Genomic DNA, 22,025 nt, shown 5'->3' with positions numbered 1-22,025 from the left:
ACAACTCCCACATACACACAGGCGCGCGCACACACACACACACACACACACACACACACACACGTCTAGCCAGACATCATTCACTTGTGAAAGCATACACTAATCAGCGCCCCCCCACAGCAGTATCCACCATCCATGAATGCCCATGTATCACACAAAGAGCAATTAAAAAAAAAAAAAAATCCAGGCAGCCCAGGGAGCTATACTTTTCTCCCCCCTCTTTTTCTCTCTCATTTTTCCCCTAAAAAAGGCCTTTTAAGAAAATATATTAAACCAGGTAAACTTTTACTCATATGTTCATGTGGCTGGAGCAGATTGACAAAGAAAACAATCACAAAATAAATATTTTTGTTTTGTTTTGTTTTTAAAAAAGAACATTTTCCTATACATTGTCTCTTTCTAACTTGACAGAGCTGCTTTCTTGGACAGCATGGGTGCTGTTGCAAGAGAAGCCCCGGCTGGACCATGAGGGGAACATGGAGCAAAGTGGGGAGGCTGAGGAAGCAAGGGGGCCGGAGGGAGGGCGGGGTGGGGCGCAGAGCAAGCCTGTCTGCCTGCCCTTACGGTCCTCTGTCGGTGTCACCTTGAGTTTCTCGGGGGAGCCGGCTTGCGAAGCAGTGTCTGGGAGGGCGCAGCCGAGGCAGCATACAAAAAGTAAGAACCAACGTGGGGCATCACGAAACAACGCCATTTTAAGAAATTGGGTTAAAAAGAATACAAAAGTGACTCCACGGAGGGGGAGGAAGAGCTGCTTCTGTTCCTACAGAAGCCTCCTCTTGCTTTCTTGAATGATAAGAATCACTTTTCAGGATTTAGTTTCTCATGGTTTGGCTGGTTCTTTTACTTAATCTCTCCCTTAGCTCCTCTCCTTCGACTGCATTCATTTGAAAGCACCGACTTTACAGATTTGAGGCTGCTGAGTTGTAGCCTCCCTGTGTGAGAGAGTGTGTGCATGTGTGTGCACGCGTGTGCACGCGCACGCACATGGTGACTGTGTGCACGTGTGCAGGGGCGGTTTCTTTCTCTCCTGCCTGCTGAAGTCCCATCTGCTGGGTGCTGCAAGTCTTAAGGGAGAACCCTGTTGGCACTAAGGTGAGGGCTCAGATGATCTCTGCACCCTGGATTCACGGGTCACCCTGGACCACCTCCCTGCCCAGCACTGGAGCGGGGCCCCCATTAGCTACAGAGTTTGCCTGTCTCATACTCCACGGGGTTTGGCAGCTTGGAATTGAAAGCCCTCAGGGAGGACTGGATCCTGCCCACCTCATTGTTGGCCAACTTGAGCCGATGCCGCAGCAAGCAGGAGAAAAGGTCAAGCCGGACTTTGCCGGGTGGAGAAAGCTGGTTTACCCGGTCCCTAAGCTCTATGAGCTGCAAGAGGGCAGAGTCCTGGGAACCTTGAGTGTATGGGTAGTCTAACTGGAGAATTAAGTCCCGGATGGCATCCGGGTCAAAGGGGAGGCTGTAGCCAAAGACCTGCAAGGTGTTGATTTTCATGTATCCTAAGTTCTTGGAGGGATCGGTCATCTCTAGGGGCTCATAGTAGATTGTCTCGTTGGAGCTATCATCCAGGGACTTGATTCGGCTCCGGAGGTAAACATGGACTGTCTCAAAGAAGGTCTTCCACCTGTTTCCCAAGGTGATAGTCCAGTTTTGGCACTGCGCGGCCGCGTCCACGTTAGTCCTCTCCCAGTCGGGGAAGCTGCCCTCACTCACGGGCATGAACCAGCTCTCAGAGTGGCTGCCCCCAAATGGGTTGACGTAGATGGCCATGACAGGCTCCAGGGTGCTGTTCTTGGTGAGGCAGATCTGCAGGGACAGGGCCAGCATCACATGCACCAGCCCCGGCTTGTACTTGTTGCTCTTGAGGGTGAGCAGCATGCGCTTCCTCCAGGAAGGGTCGAACCAGCTGCCCAGGCGCATGTCATTGCTGATGAAGATGGAGTGCACCTCGATGCGGCTGTCCCGCTTCTGCAGCAAGTACTTCAGTTCCAGGTCCTGCAGGTCTGTCTCCAGCCCCAGAAAGTTCTCCAGGGACTCGGCCACCTCTGGCCGGCACAACCCCTGGGCCAGCACGTAGCCTGGGTTACAGCCCCCACAGCGCGTGCTGTTGTCCAGGGCACAGTGGGCGCAGGCGGGCCCTTCCCCCAAGGCACACGGGATGGGGCCCTGGCAGGAGGACTGGTCGTAGGGGCAGGTGCAGCTGTGGCTCTGTTCCAGGAAGGTGCCGGGGAAGGTGCTTTCTCCGCAGTAGAGGAGGGACTGGACTCGATTCCACCAGTAGGACAAGGACCTTCGGGAAGGGAGGTAGAAATGAATAACGAGTCCGAGGAAGCACATTGCCGTCTCCCCTGAGGGTAGGAGGAGATTGACTAATAGGCAGGGAAGGTAATGAGAAAGATAAAAGCCCCAAGCTCTCTGAATGACGGAAACCCCCCACTGCACCATTTTGGAATGACTGAGTCAGGCCCGGAGCTCAGCGTCCGATGCATCGACACCAGAAACACTTGACATCAAACTTGCACTGGCAGCAGCCAGCCTCATCCCTCGCCAGTACCACCTCCTTCGCTTATTCCACAGCCTACAGAAGATTTCCCATAGCCTCTGTATCAAAACCCCTTCTGTAGTTTTCAGCCTTCTAGGTAAGTTTGTTGGACAACTGGAACGCCCCCCTTCCCAGCATCCCGTCAGTTTCTTTCCCACTTCTCTGGCCCTGCCCTTTCTATTCTTTCTGCTTCTGTCACTCCGCCACCAAGAACAGGGATTTCCTACGGCTGGCCCCCTCTTCAGATTTACATCTCAGCCCCTCGGATACCTCCTCAAAGAGGTCTTCCGTGACACCCTTCTCAAAAGAACCACCCAGTCGCTCTCTGTCGTATTGCTCTGTTTTTCTGTAATCCACAGCAAGGATCAGGATGGGACATTATTGGTTACGGGTTATGTGACTTCTTGACAAGTGCCACGAGAGCAGGGATGCTGTGTGATTTGTCAGCATATTCTCAGGAACCAGGTAAGCACTGCAGAGTGATTTGTCGGAAAAAAAACGAAAAGGAACCCCTCTCAAGAGCCTCTGCTGGTCTGAGCTCTCTCCACTCAGGCTTCCCTTCTTGCCGGTGCCTCAGTGAGAGCCGCATCCCTGGGTTGCGAGGCCGCTCCCCTGCCCTGCAAGGCTCCGCGCCTCAGTGCACCACTGCCATCTCTCCCACACAATCTGGCCGAGACTTCCTTCTCCAAGGCGGCTTTTCTTTCTGGCTCTTGCTTTTTACTAGACCATGCCTCTGATTTATGTTCCACGAACGAACATGAATTTAAGTGGCTGCCACATAGTTAAAATTTTATAGTTTTTATGTTTCTGTATATTTATTAGATCTTCTCAATGAACAAATACCCCCCCCACACACACACACATACACTGCTTAAAATTAGGATATGCAGTGTGCACTTGTTGAATCAATGGGCACCCGAGAGGATGGATGAGTGAGTGTCTCCGACTGGACAGCCCCGCTCTGCTCTCGAGGCAGCGGGGCCTTGCCTTCCTTCCCTTATGTGACTGAGAGCAGTCACTTGTCTGAGGAAACCCACTGCGTGTATTCTCACCGTATACAGTTGGAGTGTGAGCTTCAACTCCACCCCTTTCTTTCCTAAAAAAACGCCTTAAAATAGAAATGGGTGAGAATTGGAGTAGTATTAGAATAACATTGGAATCCACCATAATTTATATAGAAGTAAAATTAGCCTCTCTCTGTTTCCTCTCTCTCACTTCAGACACAAGTCATAATTGAGCAGGACACACAAGGGGGTGCAGACAGCAGGGGAATCTCAAAGGCCTCATGTGGGTCCTCGCGGCCGGATCTGCCTCGTTGGATAGAGGGCCCCCCCAGCCTCAGCAACTGTGGTGGAAGGTGCTGAGCCCGGGGCCCCGGGGGCAGGGAAGCTCACCTCTCCTTGGGCAGGCGGAAGCGAGGCTGCCGGTGGCAACGCTTGCAGAGGTTGAAGAGCCGGCGGACAATCCGATGGGTCTTCTTGAACAGCAGTTTCAGGCTGGTTCCCAGCTGCTGGTAGCGGTGCTGAAGGCTGGTGTCCACGGCCCAGAACTGGGAGACGGCCGTGGAGTTGAGGAACCTGTCATCGGGCAGCCTTTTCAGCAGGGCCTGGAATTCCTCTGCGGGCAAGGACACAGAGCTGAGCTCAGAGGGTGTCATGCAGACCCTGGGGGCGGGGGGGCGGGCAGGAGGGCACCCTCCAGACCCAGCCAGCCCTGGCGAGTCCCTGCCCGAGGAAGGAGGTTTCCCATCCCCTCTCCCAGGCCCTTTTATATATTTCTTTTTCAACAGCTTTATTTGGAAAATAATTAACATACCATGAACTATAGCTTTGGGATTCTTTTCTCTCTTTCCTGTCCCTAATAGGCTTCTGATTTTCAAGCCCGATTTCTGTCACTGCCCAAGCAGGCCAGAGGGGCTGCTTTTGCCTAGGACCTTGGGATGCGCTACTTCGTCCCTTTGTAACTCCTTATACGTCGTTCGCAACTACCATAGTTCAGTCCTCTTCAGTCACACCACAGACACCCTGGGGAAGGTGTAGGGCAGCCACCGAGGGAAGAGTGCCCAGCGGGTACTGTGGACACAGGGAGACTGAGCGCCCAGCTCAGAAAGCTTCTTAGAAAACTACCAGCCCCTGAGCCCAGCCTCTCCCGTCCACATCCTTCTCTCGGACTTTGGAACACGCTTCATCTCTTTCAAGCTTCAACTCTTGGCAGATTCCCATTCTTTCCTATGGCTAATCCAGAAGCAAGATGCTCCCTGGTTCTTGGTGCCTACTGCATGTGTGAGTTCTCAGAGCTTCCTGGGCACAGCATATTTGCTGAATTCATGCTCAGACCTGCTTTTACTTGGGACCTGTGGCCACTGTCTCCCGGCAGGGGTGCCAGATAGCCCTCATTTACTCATTAGCAGTAAATAACTCATGGTGGTGAGAGCCCGACGTCATGTCCCACAGGAAGCGGCACTGAACATGTCCCACCATCACAACTCCAGCGCAGCTGGGGTTGTAGGGACCACAGTGTTCTTCGCAACTAACTGCTATGTCTGGGACTTGAAATGACAATGCCTGGGGCCCCAGCTCATTCTCATTTCTCAAGCACCTGGTATTCATCCCTCTCTCCCCCTTCCGCAGTGGTCAGAGAATCATACCTAGTGATGACATTAACAACTAACATGTACATAGTTCTTTTTTTTTTTTTTTTTTTTTTTTAGAGACAGAGAGAGGCAGAGAGAGAATCCCAAGCAGGCTCCAGGCCCAGTGCAGAGAGCCCGACATGGGGCTTGATCTCACCACCCTGAGGTCATGACCTGAGCCGAAATCAAGAGTCAGACGCTTAACTGACTGAGCCACCAGGTCACCCCTCATACTTCTTTTTCTAAAACAGTCAAGCTCACAAAAGAGCACAGGGAGTAACAGGATAAACTCCTATGTGCCCACCACCTAGATTTGGCCATTTTGCTATATTGGCTTCAGTCTTTTGTTCTGTTTCGTTTTGTTTTTCGAGAAATAAGGCAAAGAAAATATATAGTCAAAGGCCCTAAACTTCCCACCTCTCTCCCTATCAATGTAACCACTCTCTTGGATGTTTTATCATTATCATATATTTCTTCACATTTTCTGCAAACGTATTTATCTGTAAAAATATTAAGTACTGGCTAGTATGTTTTTAAGCATCATATAAATAGTGCTAAATACATCTTATATTTAATACATATTATAGTATTATATTGATATAATATGTACATATGATACATAAGCTTTTTCATTTTGCTTTGTTTTACCCAACACTCATTTAGTGTTGAAATGTATGAATGTACCGGAGTTATTTATACATTAATTTATCTACACTATCCCACATGAGGCTTCCATCCACCCATTATGATCACTTTCCCTCTTTTACAGATGAGGAAATGGGGGTATTGTGAAGCTGCATGCTTAACACGAGGTCATAAAACTGGTCAGTAACAGTTTGTCTAAGTCTTTGGAGGCTGCTCTCAGAAAATGCCACACACTGGGTGGCTGATAAACAGCAATTTATTTCTCACAGTTCAAGAAGCTGGGAGTCCAAGCACGGTCAGGTTCTGGTGAAGGCCCTCTTGCCGGCCACGTGGGGCTAACTCTTGGCTGTGTCTTCATGTGGCGGAAGCAGAGAGGGATCTTTCTGGGGCCTCTTTTATAAGAGCACTAATCCCTTATCACCTCCCAGAGGCCCCACCTCCCTGGGCACTATATTTTCAACATATGAATTTTGGGGGACACAGACGTTCAAAGCATACCCAGAACAAGGACTCAAAACCAAGTCCTGAATCTCGATCTCAAGGTAACACTGATATTCGTTATACCCGCAACAAGCCATAATCAGCATGTACTGGGTGCCTCCTAGAACTATTCTATGTACTTCATTCATTCAACAAATATTTCTTGTGCACCGTATGTGCAGGCACTGTGCACAGGCAAGTCCTACGCCCTTAAATATATTCACCTGAACTTATTAAGTCCTTAAAACACATCTCTTTGGTAGGGGTTATGTCTATTTGCATCGACAACAAAAGATAACCACTCAAGAGTTGAGGTGGTGATATAACCTGCTAGGGGTCACGGAGACGGGAAGTGGACGAGCCAGGGTCCACGCTGAGTTCCCACATTCTAGTCCTGCACCTCCCGGCCATTCCCCAGTGCTAGGGAGGAAACGTAGGCCAGCCGACTGCTCACCTGATTCCTCAAACTGCCGGTTGTGGGTCACCCAAGAGTCCTGGATCTGCAGCAGGCTGTCCTCCATGGCCTGGATGTCAGCGTCGGGACAGTTGCATTCCGGGAAGGTGAGGCTGCACTTGCACCAACAGTCATTCCCCCTGCAGACAAGCTCGCCCTCGGAGCTGCACGTGATGTAGCTGAGCGCCGCGGCCACAAAGCGCTCACGCAGGTATTCAGGCAGCAGCACCTGAAGGCCTAGGGGAAGGACATGTCAGGGAATTGTGGAGTAGGACCAGTGGGGACTCGGTTTCCCACACTCAAGGCTGCAGGATCCCCAGCTGGGGTTCTGCAAACTTGTGCATTCTGGGCCCAAGAATGGTTGGTCACCCCAGGGCCTGACCCTACGGAGCTGGGTGGGTAAAAAGGGTTACGCTGCCCCCCTCCCCGCCGTGACAGGTGGGAGAGCATCTGAAAATGCAGATGAGGAGCATCAAAGCCCAAGGCTTAGTCGAACCCCTCACATCAGCCAAATCGAAAGCACACGTATCATATGCATGGCCTTATTGGCTATGCATCAGCATTTCTAGGACAGAAACGGGAAGATGTTTCAGATAAAAGAAGAGCTTACAGCCCTCATGGGGGAGGAATCAAGGCTCAGCGGGCTTTTCGCTCTGCTTCTGAGTGCCATCCTGGTTGTGGTTTCACTGAGCTGAGCAGCAGACATCCGAAGATGTTAGGCTGATCCCCCTCCCGGGCCTCCCACCCCAGCCCTGATGACCAAGGAGGCTGCTCTGGTTAGGAAGTGGGACAGGTGTTGCTGGTACGAGCAGCCAGGCACCACACCAAGTACTCTGCAAATATGATCACAAGTAACATCCTGGGCATACTGAGGCTCCTCTAGGTGAGGAAATCTGAGCCCAGTGGCCACAGTGACCTGCCCAAGTCACAGTGCTAGTGAGGTTGGCTTGGTGTCAGACCCTGTCCCTGGTACCACTGGGTCATACTGTGTCACTGGGACTAGCTGCCTGTCTCGATACGCTTTAACTCTTAAGGAGATTTGAAAGTTAGATGGTGGTAGGCATCCTAAGTTCAGTCAAGCCTGGGCAGGTATGAATGGCTCTCAGCTCTCTTTTCTAATTAGCTGCCTCTGATCTTGGGTATAATCCACTAAATTGCTCCAAGCTTCAGTTTTCCTACCCATCTGTGGTGGATATTAGTTTACCAGTAGCAGAACATACTCCCGATTCAGCTTCAAGCCACACAGGGTGGCTGTTGGAAGCATATCAAGAGATGAATGAAGGACAGGCATGCCTTTGGAGGCAGCCTGGGCCAGGTTCGAGGTCAGACCTGCAAGAGGCTCCCCCAGTAGGGGCATTGTGAGAGACTGTGCCAGGAGAGTGAGGGACAGAAGAACTTCTGGATACCATGGGCTCCCCTCTCCTCAAACATCTGCCAGCTCTTTATTGTCACACCCTTGACCTTATCCTTGGCGGGAAATCAGAGAGCATGAAGTATGTATCCCAGTCTCAGCAGACCTCAGAACCTAACTCAGAACTACAGTAGCAGTGGATGTCCACTGTTCTTGTTTGAGAGCCGCCTCCTATTCTGCACTGCTCTTAAATTCTCCTTTCTTGATGTTGTGCCCATAGTTGGCACTTGAGCAGCCCACCCCACACACCCTGTCCACACACTTGCTTTCGACACACACCCTTCCAAGTCCTTTCTCTTCACCTCCCCCATTCCCTCCCTCCTCCTCACCATAACATTTCCCATTGCTATAAAATAAGTGCCCCGAGCAATGTCTGCATGAGTGATGGGCTATAAAATTAAATGGCATAAACTATTCCAAATGAACCACCAGACATTCCGAACTTCACTCATCGCTAATTTCCAGACACAAACCCAGCCTATCGAGGGACACAGGAGAAGAGGGATGCTGATTGCATAAGGGGGCTCTAAAGAAAGGAGTCTTTTACTCCTTTTTATTATATATTCCTTAGATTCCGAAAGCGCTGATGGGCTGCATCTGGCTCAGGTTGCCTGGAATTTGTAATCGTGGATCCTGGGTGAGGGCTATTGATTTTATAATACCAAGACAATAATATGTTAAACAGAGTCCAATTCAGTTAGGCCTTAAGAAAAATGAACTTTTCCCATTGCCAAACAGCCCTGTCTGAATCAGTTCGCATAGCCCTGGCCCAGGATGCGTGGGGGACAGGCAGTAGGAGCTGAGCGCCTCCCCCGAACCTCCCAGCCTCCAGGCCTCGTGCCGCCCCCGGCTTTTTGCTTTCCTGTTAGCGAGCCTGTTTTGTCCAGTTCTGTCTCCAGTGGGGGCTCCCGTTCCTCGCAAACTGTTCTCCTGGCTTTGATCTCCCATGGGAGATGACAGACTAATCACAGAAAGTAGGGACCACTCTCAGGGTAACCAGTGACCCCAGAGTTTGTAAAGCTCTCAGCTGAGCTAGAGGTGGTGGCCCCATAACCACTCTGCAAAGGCTAGCTGTTCTCCAGTGTGTCCTTAGGACAAAGCGGAGGGTTCTTTGGGCAACAAAGGAGATCATCAAACTAGGGCAAGGTATGGATGTGGTATTGCTGTAGGATAGTGACAGGGGTCTTGGGAAGGACTACCACGTGGGAGGGTATGGGTGTCAAGTGGTATGAACAATGGTCTTGGGGGCAGGATGAACCATGTCAGAAAATTTCCCAGAAGAATGAGGGAAAGTTGTTCCATACAGGTCCCAGAACTCCTGGTGGTTCTGGTCTTCCGAAGGGTTTAGCCAAATGAGGCACCCCGGACTTTTTCCTGCTCCTCGGTGATACAAGCTTCTCAGCAGGTGTGAAAGGTATTGACAACCCATCCCATCACAGGACGGCTTACCGAGCAACTGCACTTTGTTCTCCGGACTCTGTACCAGGACAGAGCTGACCGAGTCCAAGTTGTCATAGTTGCTGCAGCCCAGAGGGCCGGTCCTGGTCTCCGTGACCTGGAGAAGAAGGGCACGGTGTGGATTTAGCTACCAAGTGGAGACCATCCCTAGGCACTTCCCTCTCCAGCCCTCCGATCTCAGGCCCCGTGTCCTGTCCTTGACCAGCCCAAGAGCGCATGTGTCTCCCTTCCCCGGGGGCATGAAGCCCCCCTTCCCCTTGTTCTAACACAGTGAGTGGTCGGTGGTGGAGGGTGACTAGTGGCAGGTTGTACACAGTGCGAGGCTTTCCGAGGGAGCCGGAGGGAATTCGCCTCTGGGAAGAGACACTTCAACGTAGGCAGAGGAAGCTGGACCTCTAAGCCTGAGTGCCCCCCTTCTCCTCCCACAGAGGGAGACAGGAGGCCAGATGTGGGCGCTGTCAGCCAGCTGGCGAGCCCAGCTGCATCCACTCGACGTGGTGCTCGCAGGCTTTAGGGATCCCGAAGATGAAAAGCACTAGAGAAATATGAGTTATGAGTATTATTATTAGTATTAAACATTTAAGTCCCACCTCGGCACTGAGACGTCCTTAGAGAAAATCAGCCATGGGCTTACTGCATATTTTAATATGTATATTAAATATACATAAACTCTTATAGCCATGTAATATTCCAAAACACCACAGAATCATTTTAAAATATTATAAAGTTGGCCTATCCGTTTTTCCCTGATGTTTTTAAAGTATAAGATGAAAAATGGGGAGCTTTAAGTGCACTAAAATAATTCCCCAATAAGAATGATGGGGACCCGCGGCCCCTTCTTCTCAGGATCTCCGAAAGCTTTGCCAACAATCAATCAACCAATCAACGAGTATTTATTGAGCAGCCACTGTCCAATTCCGTACAATTCATCAAACACTCATAGAGCACCTTTCCTGGAGTTCTTCAAGGAGTCGGCCCTGATACCTCTGACCTTCTCTCCTGGTTCCAGGCACCTCTGCTCTGCAGCAGGCATAAAAGTTGCAGTTTTCCATCCTTTTCTGTAAAGATGTGGTTCAATTCTAGGTCCTCCACACACTAAAGGTTCCACGGGACTAGGCTCATATTTATTTTGTTCACCATGTTGTCAACAAAGATGAATGCAGTGCCTGGCACATAGTAGACACTCAATAACTTAGAGCATGTGTAATATGTCCCCGGCTTTGGGGGGTGGAGAGGTGAGCGGAGAGATGCGCAAGTTACGTGCTGTGTCCTCCAGAAAATTGCACCCTGTGGGGAAGGCAGGTGCATATGCAACTGGCAGAGATGCATCCAAGCCGAGCAGAAGCCAGGTGTCAACGCGCACTGAGGCAAACAGAGCCCTAAACAAAGGGAACACAGGGGAAGCAGCAGCACAGGAGGTTCAACTGAGCTGGTCCTTCAAGATAAGTAGACGTCTTATTGAATCACTATATTGTACGCCTGGAAGTAATATAACACTGCATGTTAAGTATACTGGAATTAAAATAGAATAAAAAGTAAAATGAAATAGATAAATAATAAAGAGAAGTAGAAGCGGGCAGGAAGAGAAGGGAAGGAAGGTACTCTGAGAACAAGGACAAGGGGCAGTGTGAGCTAGAACACACAGGCTTGAGCGTGTGGAGTGAAAAGGTCCAGCACCCTGCAGGTTACCAGCGGGAAGTCACCAGGTGAAGAGCAAAGTAGAAATGACATTTTTAAAGAGAATTTAGGACTTTTAGTCTTAAAAAATAGTCATGGAACAGAGCAATTACATGAAGTATGGTTTGACACTGACTGGAAATAGAGTAGGGAGACGGGAGAGAGCCTCGTGACTTAAGGTATTCTGAGAAGGCTTCATGGAGATGAGCCATGAAGGATGAATAGGGATGGAGGGGAAGGAGGAGAGAATTAGAAGAAAAAGAGGTGATTACAAAGACCAAGGGGCAGCTTTGGCAGATGACAAAAAGGGCCCATAGAGGTAATGGAAGGTGCTGTTCACGCAGGCGCACACATTCAAAGAGCATCTCGGTAAGCTTTCAGAAAGGGAAAATAATTGTGTGCTAATTGGTCTGTTGACAGTGCACGAAAAGCAGCCAAACCCAGCCCGAATAAAGAATGGGACCAAGAGCATGACAGGGGCAGGAACGACCTCTCTACAGTGGCAAGTTCATCCTCCAATGTCATCCCATTTAACCTTCACAGAAACTCTGAGACAAGTCTCACTACTATCACTCTCCGAAGAAGGAAACCAAGGTTCAGAGAGTTACGGTGCCCGAGGCCGCGGAGCTGTGAGTAGCTAAAACAGGATTTTAATGTTTGAATCCTCAGTCCCATCAGTGTTCCTCCTGTCTCCTGTGAGGGCGCGTCAAAGGACTGCAGAAAATAAAGTGAGTCAAACCCCTCTGGATGACATCACTCCTGTATAAACAGAGCAGTTCATCCAAAATAGTTCAGTGATCTGCCCTCTCTTCAGAATATGAACACCGGGCAAAACAAATTGTACAGGCCTGAGACCACAGTATCCTCATATTACAGATGAGGAGACCTTGGCCAGACAGGTGAAATGATTTATTCAGGGTCACACATCTAGTTACCTGCAGGGCCAGGATTCATTCAACTCATGCACACCTCCTTTCACTCTCTCATTTATTCACTTAACAACTCTGCAAGGAGCAGCCAGAACTCACCACGAGTAAGGAACAGTCACCGCCATCAGGAGGTTAGAGACAAGTAGAAACGTCTCTATAACCCCAGCGTTCGGGCCGTTACACGTGGGCCTGCCTCCCTGCACAGGTGGGCACTGGTTGCTGAACAATGACTCCGTACTGAGTGAGTGGGTGATGGGCGCTCGGTCACCCTGCAGTGGGAGGGCAGGGCCAGGCTTCCTTCCAGGGAAAATGTCTGTGAGAGGAGCCATGGCCGAGGACTAGCCCAGCTCTTCTGGAGTGGGCTGGACGGAAGGGCAGGGTGGAATGGTGGGTGAGATAGTGGGTGGGGTGGTATCTAGGCCACTGGCCTTTCCCCGCCTCCGGGTAAGCAGGCCACCACACAGTCACGGAGTTCTGCGCTGGCTTTGCCATCCTCCCGCCCAGGCCTGAGTTGGTTGCTCACCAGCAGCAGGTCCAGGCAGGGAGGGAGCTACATGCCGTATGGAAGAGCAGGATGACCCGCCAAGGAGGAGAACAGCGAACAGCCACTCTCCTCTCCTTTACCCCCCACAATCCCTCCCTGCATACCACCAGTCCTGCTGCTTCCCCACCACCGGCACCATCTTATGCAGCATTCGGGCTGGCTCTGATGCTGTTTTCTGACCTTGACTTTGCTGTTCCCGAAGGTCAGTTCCACCAGAGGACAATCAGTTAGGTCAGTCATGGAGAGGCTGTGGGTAGCTTCCCTTTGTCAATTGTGGCACGAGGACAGGAATGAAGAAGAGACAAAGGCTATGATCGCCATGCCCATTCCCGTAGAGGGAAGGAGATCTCCGAGAATGAGGAAGGCTCACTCAGATGACGCTAGATCCCAAAGTCACGGCTCTCTCCACTGCCATTCTGCTTTGAGCCACCTCTGTCCTTCTTAGAGAGATGAGGAGATGGGAAGGAAAACAGGACCTGGAGAGGGTCCTCTTATAGATATTGCCTGGGCACTGGTTTGATAAGCCGGATGCCTGAAGACCCCTTCCCCCAAGCGATGAAGAGTCCCAGAGTCTCTGGAGGGGGAGTCCAGAGAACGCTGTGCTTTCCCTGCTGCAGAGGCAGCAGCTTTGGCAAATGACAAAAAGGGACCGTAGAGGTAATGGAAGGCGCCGTTCACTCAGGCGCACATGTTCAAAGAGCATCTCGGATAAGCTTTCAGAAAGGGAAAATAATTGTGTGCTAATTGGTCTGTTGACAGAGACTGTCCTGCCTTCAGAAAGCCCTGATGGATCTCAGGTTCATTAGCACATCCAATTTTCCATAAATACCAGATCATGCCAACCCTCCTTCCAGTGAGCCTGCTCTCCTCCCCTGGCCCTTCGCTCCCCCACTGCTCTTGTCCTACCTAGAGAGACACCTGCAAAGCTAAGAGCATCTAAAATGGCCTTCTCGCTGTGAGTGATAGGGCTGGGCAGGGGGAGCACAGCCAACAGTGTGTGTGTGCTTAAAAGAGCTGCAAATTGAATCCCAGGTTGCTGCGCTGAGGAATTCAGACAAGCCTTTTTAAGGATGCTTTTTGAGAACCGCTCCTTTTTGCTCTCCTGGGACCCACCTGAAGTTTTGTGTGGGCTCTTTTCAGTAAGCTCTGGAACATATCAAACCAAGTCCTTCCCCCACCTTCGATTGAGGAGAGGATAAGCTGCCACTGAGCAACAGGCTCCTCTGCAAACAGCTCTGGTCCCTTCCCAGGGGTCGTGGACAGCAGGTACGGTCGATGTATCCAGCCCTTTACAGTTTGCAAAGTGTTTTCGTGTGAACTATGTCATTGGGTGTCACCCCAACCCTATGGCAGAGACACGGGTGGATTCACAGTATTCATCAGCAGATAAGACCGGAGTGTGCGGACTAATCAGAACAGGTACCAGCGGTGGTACCAAAGCAGCATTCTAGAGGCCTCCTGAGGTCCATTCGCCCTTTGGTTACCATCAAGGGGAGATCTGGGGGCTCCAAGGGAGGGATAAAGGCAGTTAAGGTGGCACCCAGGGGGTTGGGTGAAGACTGTTTACCAGCTGTCATGAGAGTGGTTTAATATTCTAATAATTGGCATGGCCACAGCAGCTGAATGTAAGCCGTGGCCACAGGGGAGTCAAATCATCGGTAACTCCGTGTCCTGGACTTCACGGACTTCTCAAGGTCATAAAAATGATGAGCACCAAGGCCGAAACTCAATCCCAAGTCTTCTCACTTGAGCAGGTTTGTTTCCCACTAAGCCGGGCAGCCTGCTTTCACCTTTCAAGCGTTTTACTGAGTGTCTCAGCACATGCCAGCCACCGCGAAGGGACCTGGAACCGCGTGCAGGCTGCAGAGTCCCTCCTGCTCTAAGCCCTCCCCCCATACCTGTGGGCATGGGGAGGTGGCAGTGGGGATGTCAACAGCTGCAATGTAACGTGACAAATCCTGTAATGGAGCTGTGTACTGATCAGGGTCAACCTTGCAACCGACTGGGCTGTTCAGTGGGGTCTCAGAGGAATGTGTCAGATAAACAAAAGGGGCCAGCGTGCCTCTCTCTCCATGTTGGTGAAAAATGTGGCTAACAAGGGGTAGAAAGTAAGAGTGCTCCTGCTTTGAGAAATAAGAAACAGGCAGACATGCTGGAGGATTTTTCCTTCACCAAGGCTGAGCAGGTGAGCAGAACCCCTCATGCCACCCACCTCGATCCAGAATCATGACAACGCTGGAAGCCAGCTCTACTATTGCAAAGACTTGTTCAGTAGAGGAAAGTGGGTGGCAGGTGCTGCAGTGCCCATGAAGGAGTGTTAGTTAGCAGGGATGCGTCCAGCCTACTGGCCCCTGCTCTATGGATCTGGAAAAGTATGTTAGAGCAAAGAAATGGCTTTGGTGGAACACTTTACAGCCAGGACAGAATGGACGGGTCAACCCTATCAAGTGAGCAGAGTGGTGGGATAGGGCTCCGAGACCTCCCTTGGCTCCTGGTTTAGCATGTGTTCTTGGACAGATACGTGGTTTTCTAGACCTCACTAAGCTCTGTGAGGATAAGGACCTAGAGGAATGGAAGTAGGAGAAAACACTAAATGATCCTTGTTTTCTCATGATTCTCTGAATTGCATCCCACGGGGAGAGCACATTGCACTCCTCAACAGAGAAAACTCCAGGCTGATCAATCCCATGGAACATGAATTATTATCTCACACTCCATGTGTGATTGGAGGAATTCCAAAGAGAGCCTTGCAAGGATGATGGCCACTCCACTTTTGCGGAGATGGGCAGGGGGCTCCGGTTCTGGAAAGTGCATCTGCAGGCCCTATAACAGATGTGGCTTTGGGTGCCTTCCCATCCCTCACTCTACCACCTGCAGGCTTTGCCAAAGAGATGAGTCCAGTAAGCCATATTTGAGACTATGTATTAGACTCTTTGTATGGGACTAAAGTGGACCTTGAACCAGATTTTTTCCTCCAGGGAATTTAGAACTGTGATACTGAGAGAAAAAATTTAAAGGGTGGTGGTGGACATCCTTAAAATTCAGAATAAATAACTATCAACCACTTATTATGTGCCAGGAATGGAGAATACAACAATGAATGTGAGTGGTTCCTGCCCTGATGGCACTGGCTGAGAGAGCAAACAGACAGACAGTGTTCAGTGTGGGCCTGAGTCAGCTCCAGAGCAAGGCAGAGCTAAATGTAAGCTGGAGTCACTGGTGTACAGAAAAGTCTAGAACAAACAAAGGAAAGAACTTGCACAGGAGAATCAGAAGATGAAGCAGATGAAGAAAACAGATGGCATGTGTTCCAACAAGAAACAGAGACCGTAACCTGGGCGTCTCACTGCCCTTTTACAAGACCCATGTGTCTGGAAGGTATTTAGTGTCTTTTTTTTTTTTTTTTTTTTTGGTATTTAGTGTCTTGTCCTTGGAGATCTGTGATAGTCTTCACCACAGTCCTCTTGATAAACCACCTTTATGCTCAAGTGACCTTGAGTAGCTTTGTTTCTTTCAACTAAACATGCTTTCTGTGCCCTTGTACACACACTAAGAACCTAACCTATGTGGAAAACAGGGTCAGTGACTCAGTCAACAAACGTTTACTCATTACCCATACTGTGGCAAGCTCTGTACTCTCACTGGGAACCAAAGATGAATAAGACCCAGTCCCTCCCACAAGGACCTCATAGTCTTAGAGGTCACCATGTTAGCTAGCAATTATAGTTCAAATGATGAGCCCTATAAAAGAGGCACGTGCTTAAGACACTGAAGAAAAGCAGTTAACTACTTGGGGAGTCAGAAAAGGCTTCACAAAGAAGTAATCTTTTTGGCTTGAGCAAAGGGTGAGGGAAAGACACTTAGGTAAACAGACAAGCAAAACCAACAGCAGGTGCCAGGGATGTGAGTATATTTGAATAAAAGACAACTCGTTAAATAGGACGGGGTTACATGATAGAAATGGTAAGTGAAGGGTTGAGGCGGGAAATGGGTTGAAAAGAGACAAAAGAACAGTACAGATAGATCTTCAATGGCTTATGGTTTTGTTATGAAGAGGAATTGTTATTTTTCAAGCTCCAATTGTGCTGTGGCTCACACATTCTATATATTTTCTTATTTGAGGCTCACAGAAATCCATCGAGGTAAAAAATATTCTAATTATTCAACAGTTTTAAGGGTGAGAAAACCAAGGCTCAGAGTAGTTTGGCAACTTGCTCCTAGCCCGCCATGAGCAAAGACTCTTGGGTGCGATCCGATGTTCTTTCCATTGCGTCACACCGTCCCCAGGGCTGGGGTGTGGTGGTTTAAGCAGGGAGATGGTACATGATGATTTGCATTTGTGCAAGCAGCAGAGAGGGTAAATCAGGGAGAAGAGCTGAGAATGGAGACAGGAAGACTAGTTAGAAAGATATGCAAGAAAATCAGGCAGGCGTTGATCAGCTCCTGAATTAAGGGGATGACAGATGCATGAGGAGGCAGCAAAGGGTGTATTGTAAATACATCCAATGCAGCGATGAGAACGACGGACCGTGGAGTCTGAGGCAAACAGGCAAATGAGGCCATGATAGGGAAAGTGAAAAGTTGGTCAGGTCAAAGGATAAGAAGAAACATTAATGGGACCTTTGAGTCGTTGATCCAGACCTACCTTTCATTTCTAGACAAGATCAACTCTTCTCCACCTTCCACAGATCCCACTCAAGACAGGACTGAAGGGGAAAAGGGGCTTCCCCAGAGTTCTATCTTCTTGGTCAAACCCAGTCTATGCTACTAATAGTCTTCTTTCATCATTTTAAGCTGCCTAAGAGACCAGCCGCCCAAGTGTACCCTAAACCCTTGTTAACTTCAGCCACTGTCCTGTCTCAGACTCTCACTCCAGACACAGTACATGCCCTGATCGGACCTCTTCTCTTCAGGCAACGTCCATCTTGCTCTCTCAGTCTCATGATCGGTCTTCAGCCACATCCTCTATAGCCTTGGTCTCTTCTCAAGAGTCCGCTTCATCTTTTTGTGTTAGCCACAGCCCAGCAGATGCTGCAGACAGGGGTTCCCTTGCAGTCTTCTCTAGTGGTGGGTGCTGCTTTTGCAGACCTCACACTGCTGGGCAAGGCAGTGAGGGGGTCAGCCACTGTGCTATCCTGGACACTGTTCCTCCTTCCTCTCGAGCCATCTCTGGCTCCTTTGAAGCCAGAACCATCAGGACTCTATCACCCATGATCCCTCCTTGTTGTTGTCTATTTTTCTTATTAGTCCCCTTGATGTGTTCGGGATTTCCAGTATTAAGCTTGCTTACCACTGCCTTTGTATCGTTCCTGTTGACCTCATCATTCACAGAAAACCCTTTAGTTTTCAGTTCTCCAGGCTTCTCACCTCTCCTCCTAGTCTTGGCCTCCAGCCCCATCTTAGCCATCCACACTCATGGTCATGTCCAGAGCCACTTGTTTTCTAATAGCACTCTCACTCTAATCTCAGTATTAAACATCACACACTTGCACTTCCTCTGGTCTCTTCCCTCTAACAAGTCATCAAACCTACTTCCAATCTTTTGACCTACCAACTTTCCAACTTTCACCTTCTACCATCCCTTAATGGTCTCAAATCCCTTGGTTCATCACTATAATCACTGCTTTGTGTATACTCTCAATTTCCCTGCTTCTTTTTTCTTTCATCTCACACACACACACTTTGTTCAATCCAACTCTCCACCTACTCCATGCCTGCCTGTACTTGAAGTGCCAAATGTAGCTGGTAAAACTCAGCTATGCTGACTGGTCCCATGTTATAATTATGACCATGGATCTCAAATGGGCCCTCAGGGCTGCCCAATAATCCACAATAATTTATCTAGTAGTTGAAACACCTAACTCCTACTCTTCTGAAACCATTTCCTACCTTCTTTTCTCAACAATTCCTTCTCCTTCCTTTTAGCCAAGGACTCCAAGTCTTGTGTCATCAAGGCATTGGATCCACCAGACAAGGACATCCGCATCTTCCCACCACATCTACATCCTACTGTGTGGTGTCCTGTGCACCTGAATGCTTCCTGCTACGAAGGATGAAACGTTTATGCTCCTAGGTAAGACCTAGCCCTCCACGGAATATCAGCCTCTCCTGCCTACCCATTTGCTTTTGCAATTGCCTTCTGTCCTTCCTGCATCATCATTTTCTCCCTCTCTCCTGAATCATTTCAATCAACACGACAAGATTCAAATATCTCCCATCTTAAAAACAAAATCTCCACCTCTCTTGACCTTCCACTACTCTCCAGCTATCACCCATTTTTTTCTGTTTGCCTTTACAGCAAAACCCTTAAAGAACTGTCTCTACTCTGATTCCTCACTTTGCTTTCTCTCTTAAACCTTCTATACTCAGCCTTTTGTACCTGTCATGTCACTGAAACCACTCTTATCTAGGCTGCTTGTTACCTCCATGTTGCCAGATTGATGGTCCATTCTCTGACTGCTTCACAGCATCTAACACAGTTGGCTGCTCCTTCTTTTGTGAAACACTTGCTTCACACAGTCTTGTGATAGGACTTTGGTTCTCTCCATACCTTTCTGCCTGGTCTCAGCCTCCTCTGTTGGATCCTCCTCCTCTTCCCCATTTCTGAATATTGCTATGCTGCACAACTCAGCCCTTGAGCTGCTTTACTGGCTACATTCACTCCTCAAGTGATCTCATCTCATCCTTTCCCATAGTATTAAATACCAACTACACATGTGTATATAGTTGTATGCCAAACCTAGATCTCCGATCATGACCTTTCTCTTGAAATCCTAGTGTTTCTATCCGACTGCCTGTTAGCTATCTCTACTTGGATGTCTAAGAGGAATGTCAAACTCAATGTGTCTAAAACCAAGCTCTTGATGGTGCTTCTTTCAGATTGGCACCTCCCCCAGCATTGTCATTCTCAGTAAACGGAATCACTGTTCATCTGGTTGCTCATGCCAAAAATCTTGTAGTTAATCTTGATTCCTTTCTTCTAATTTATTAGCTAATCCTGGAGGCTTTACCATCAAACTATATCCTGTATCTGCCAACTTCTCACGACCTCTATAGAGCAGCTTTGTCTGAGCAGGGCCACCATTGTTTCTTCCCTTGACCACTGCATCAGTCTCCACGATCCCTCTTTCTCTTCTCTCCCTAATCAGTAATGCCCTCATGATCTTAACATCCTTTATTGATCTCTGTCTCAGGCAATCTACCACCAGGGGGGTGAGAGATAAAATTTTCTCTGTAGGCTCATCTCCCACTTCACCCCTCTTTTGACTACACTCCAGCTACATGACACAGTGTTTCTGGACCATAACAAGTACACTCCCACTTTGGGGCAATTGAACCTGCTCTCACTCATGATACCCATGGGGCCCCCTCCCTCCCTTCATTCAGATCTCTGCTTAAATGGCATTTCTTCAAACAGGTCCATCACTCTCTTTCCTCTTCCCTGGCTCTGTCTCTTCATTTCATTAATCCCACCTGACATTACATATTTAATTCATGATGTCTCCATCACTAGAATTTAAACTTCATCAGGGCAGGGACTTTATATGTTTTGTTCACTCTGGGATTCTCAGTAGCCAGAGCAGTGCATGACACATAACAAGTGTTCAATAAATATCTACTGAATGAATAAATAAATGAACAAAACTTCCTTCAAATTTTGGGTGTGATAAAAGCAGCATATAATACAAGACTGACCACCACTTGACACCTTAACTTTATATTTTGAATAAAATAATCCAGCATTCTCAAGTATTGTCATTGGTCTTCCCTTCCCTAAAACAATATGAACTTACCTAGAAACCTCCTAGATATAGGTAGAGAAGATGGGATGGAGGTTATGATTATTAATATTATAGTAACTATTGATCATTTTCCAACATGCATGGGATCATATCACTCCTCTGCTTAGAACTCTCTGGTTGTTTTTCACTGCACTTTGACATATTAAAATTCCATATCATGGCCATATAATCCGGTTCCAGTCTACTTCTGAACCCCATCTAGTACCAGTGTCTTCCTGTTCACCTTACTGCAGTCACAGCACTCTTTTCTGTGTTCTAAGGCACCAATCTGGTTCCTGCCCCAGGGCCTTAGCACTTACTATTCTTGCTGTCTGAATACTCTTCCTTCAGATCATTCAGATGTCAGCCTCAAAGTCTAACCCAAAGTGACCTCCCTGGACCAACCTGGCTAATATTAGCTGCTCCCTTCTCTCACCCCAGGAAATCTGTACCTTATGACTCTGTCTTTTCTTTGTATCTTTATCTAAAATTACTTTGCTTTTATACTTGTTTAATATCCTCATCCCTCACCGGAATGTAACCTCCGCAGAATAAGGACCTTGTCTACCCTTCACAACAGTCCATTGGCTAGAGACTGCCTCAGAGTAGAAGCCTACATGTCTATTTGCTATACAGTGAAGACCTGGGCCACATTTTAGGGCTGGTTGTACCTGTGTCGGAAAGCTTCTTTTCCACGTCCATCAGTCAGGCCTGGCTGACTTGGAGCTGGCTAAGACGCTAGCTTCCCCTTTGGTTTCTCCCTACCTGTCTCCCCTCCCTCTCCCAGGACTTCGCAGGCTGTTACCTTGATGGCCCCGGTGGCTATCTGGATATGGTGCAGCCGCCTCAGTGTGCTCTCTCTGTCGATGAAGTAGGAGGCTGCCAGCTGGTGCAGGGTCTCCAGGGACACGGCAGAGCTGTTTCCACTAGCCCCAACTATAGGAGCACTTCCTGCTGTCTCTGTCTTGCGGCTCAGTTTTCGCTTGTCCACAAAAATGGTCAGGGACTCTTCTCCTATCGCAAACAACATGGGTTCATTGGTGAGGCCTTCTGCTCCCTAATCCCCTACCAATTCGAACATGAAACCCTTGGCCAGAATAGTCGGCACTCAGCAGGAGTCTGTTGCCCCTGCTGACGACCTCTTCCCCATCACTGTCTCTAGAACAGTCTCATCAGACAGTGCACAAGGTAACGGGCGTCACTGCCTGAGAGGCCCTCCTCCCTTTCCTTCATTCTTTAACTATCCCATAGCTCATCCCCTCCCCTCCAGCTTATCCATTTAACATCCTTTATTGATCTCAGTCTCAGGCAATCTACCTCCATGGGGGAGATAAAATTTTCTCTCTCAAGTTGTTTATGAGAAGTCACCATGGATATTTCTGCTCCCTCAGAAAGGGCAAAAGCCTTCAAGTTCAACCTCCCTCCTCCCCATCAAACACTCAACACCTACCACATGCCGGCAGCTGGCC

General features: G+C 49.0%; 1 protein-coding gene across 3 annotated transcripts in view; it reads right to left on the bottom strand.

The window, feature by feature from the left end:
- Positions 1–281: 281 nt before the first annotated feature.
- The window catches only part of BRINP2 (BMP/retinoic acid inducible neural specific 2), a 114,089-nt gene continuing 92,345 nt past the window's right edge, over positions 282–22,025 (bottom strand). For all 3 annotated transcript variants that reach the window (XM_025878137.2, XM_073900054.1, XM_073900055.1), the window contains exons 4-8: positions 21,362–21,570; positions 9,617–9,722; positions 6,757–6,993; positions 3,940–4,162; positions 282–2,293 (exon numbers count right to left, since the gene is read on the bottom strand). In XM_025878137.2, coding sequence (XP_025733922.1) covers positions 1,177–2,293; positions 3,940–4,162; positions 6,757–6,993; positions 9,617–9,722; positions 21,362–21,570 — 1,892 coding nt within the window. In that variant the 3' untranslated portion in view covers positions 282–1,176. The remainder of the gene's footprint in view (positions 2,294–3,939; positions 4,163–6,756; positions 6,994–9,616; positions 9,723–21,361; positions 21,571–22,025) is intronic.

The sequence above is a fragment of the Callorhinus ursinus genome, unplaced genomic scaffold (assembly GCF_003265705.2).
Source record: "Callorhinus ursinus isolate GAN/ISIS: 27379988/994484 unplaced genomic scaffold, GSC_fseal_2.0 scaffold13, whole genome shotgun sequence".
Classification (NCBI taxonomy): domain Eukaryota; kingdom Metazoa; phylum Chordata; class Mammalia; order Carnivora; family Otariidae; genus Callorhinus; species Callorhinus ursinus.
Note: the sequence above shows the minus strand (reverse complement) of the source record. Positions and strands in the feature narration are given on the sequence as shown.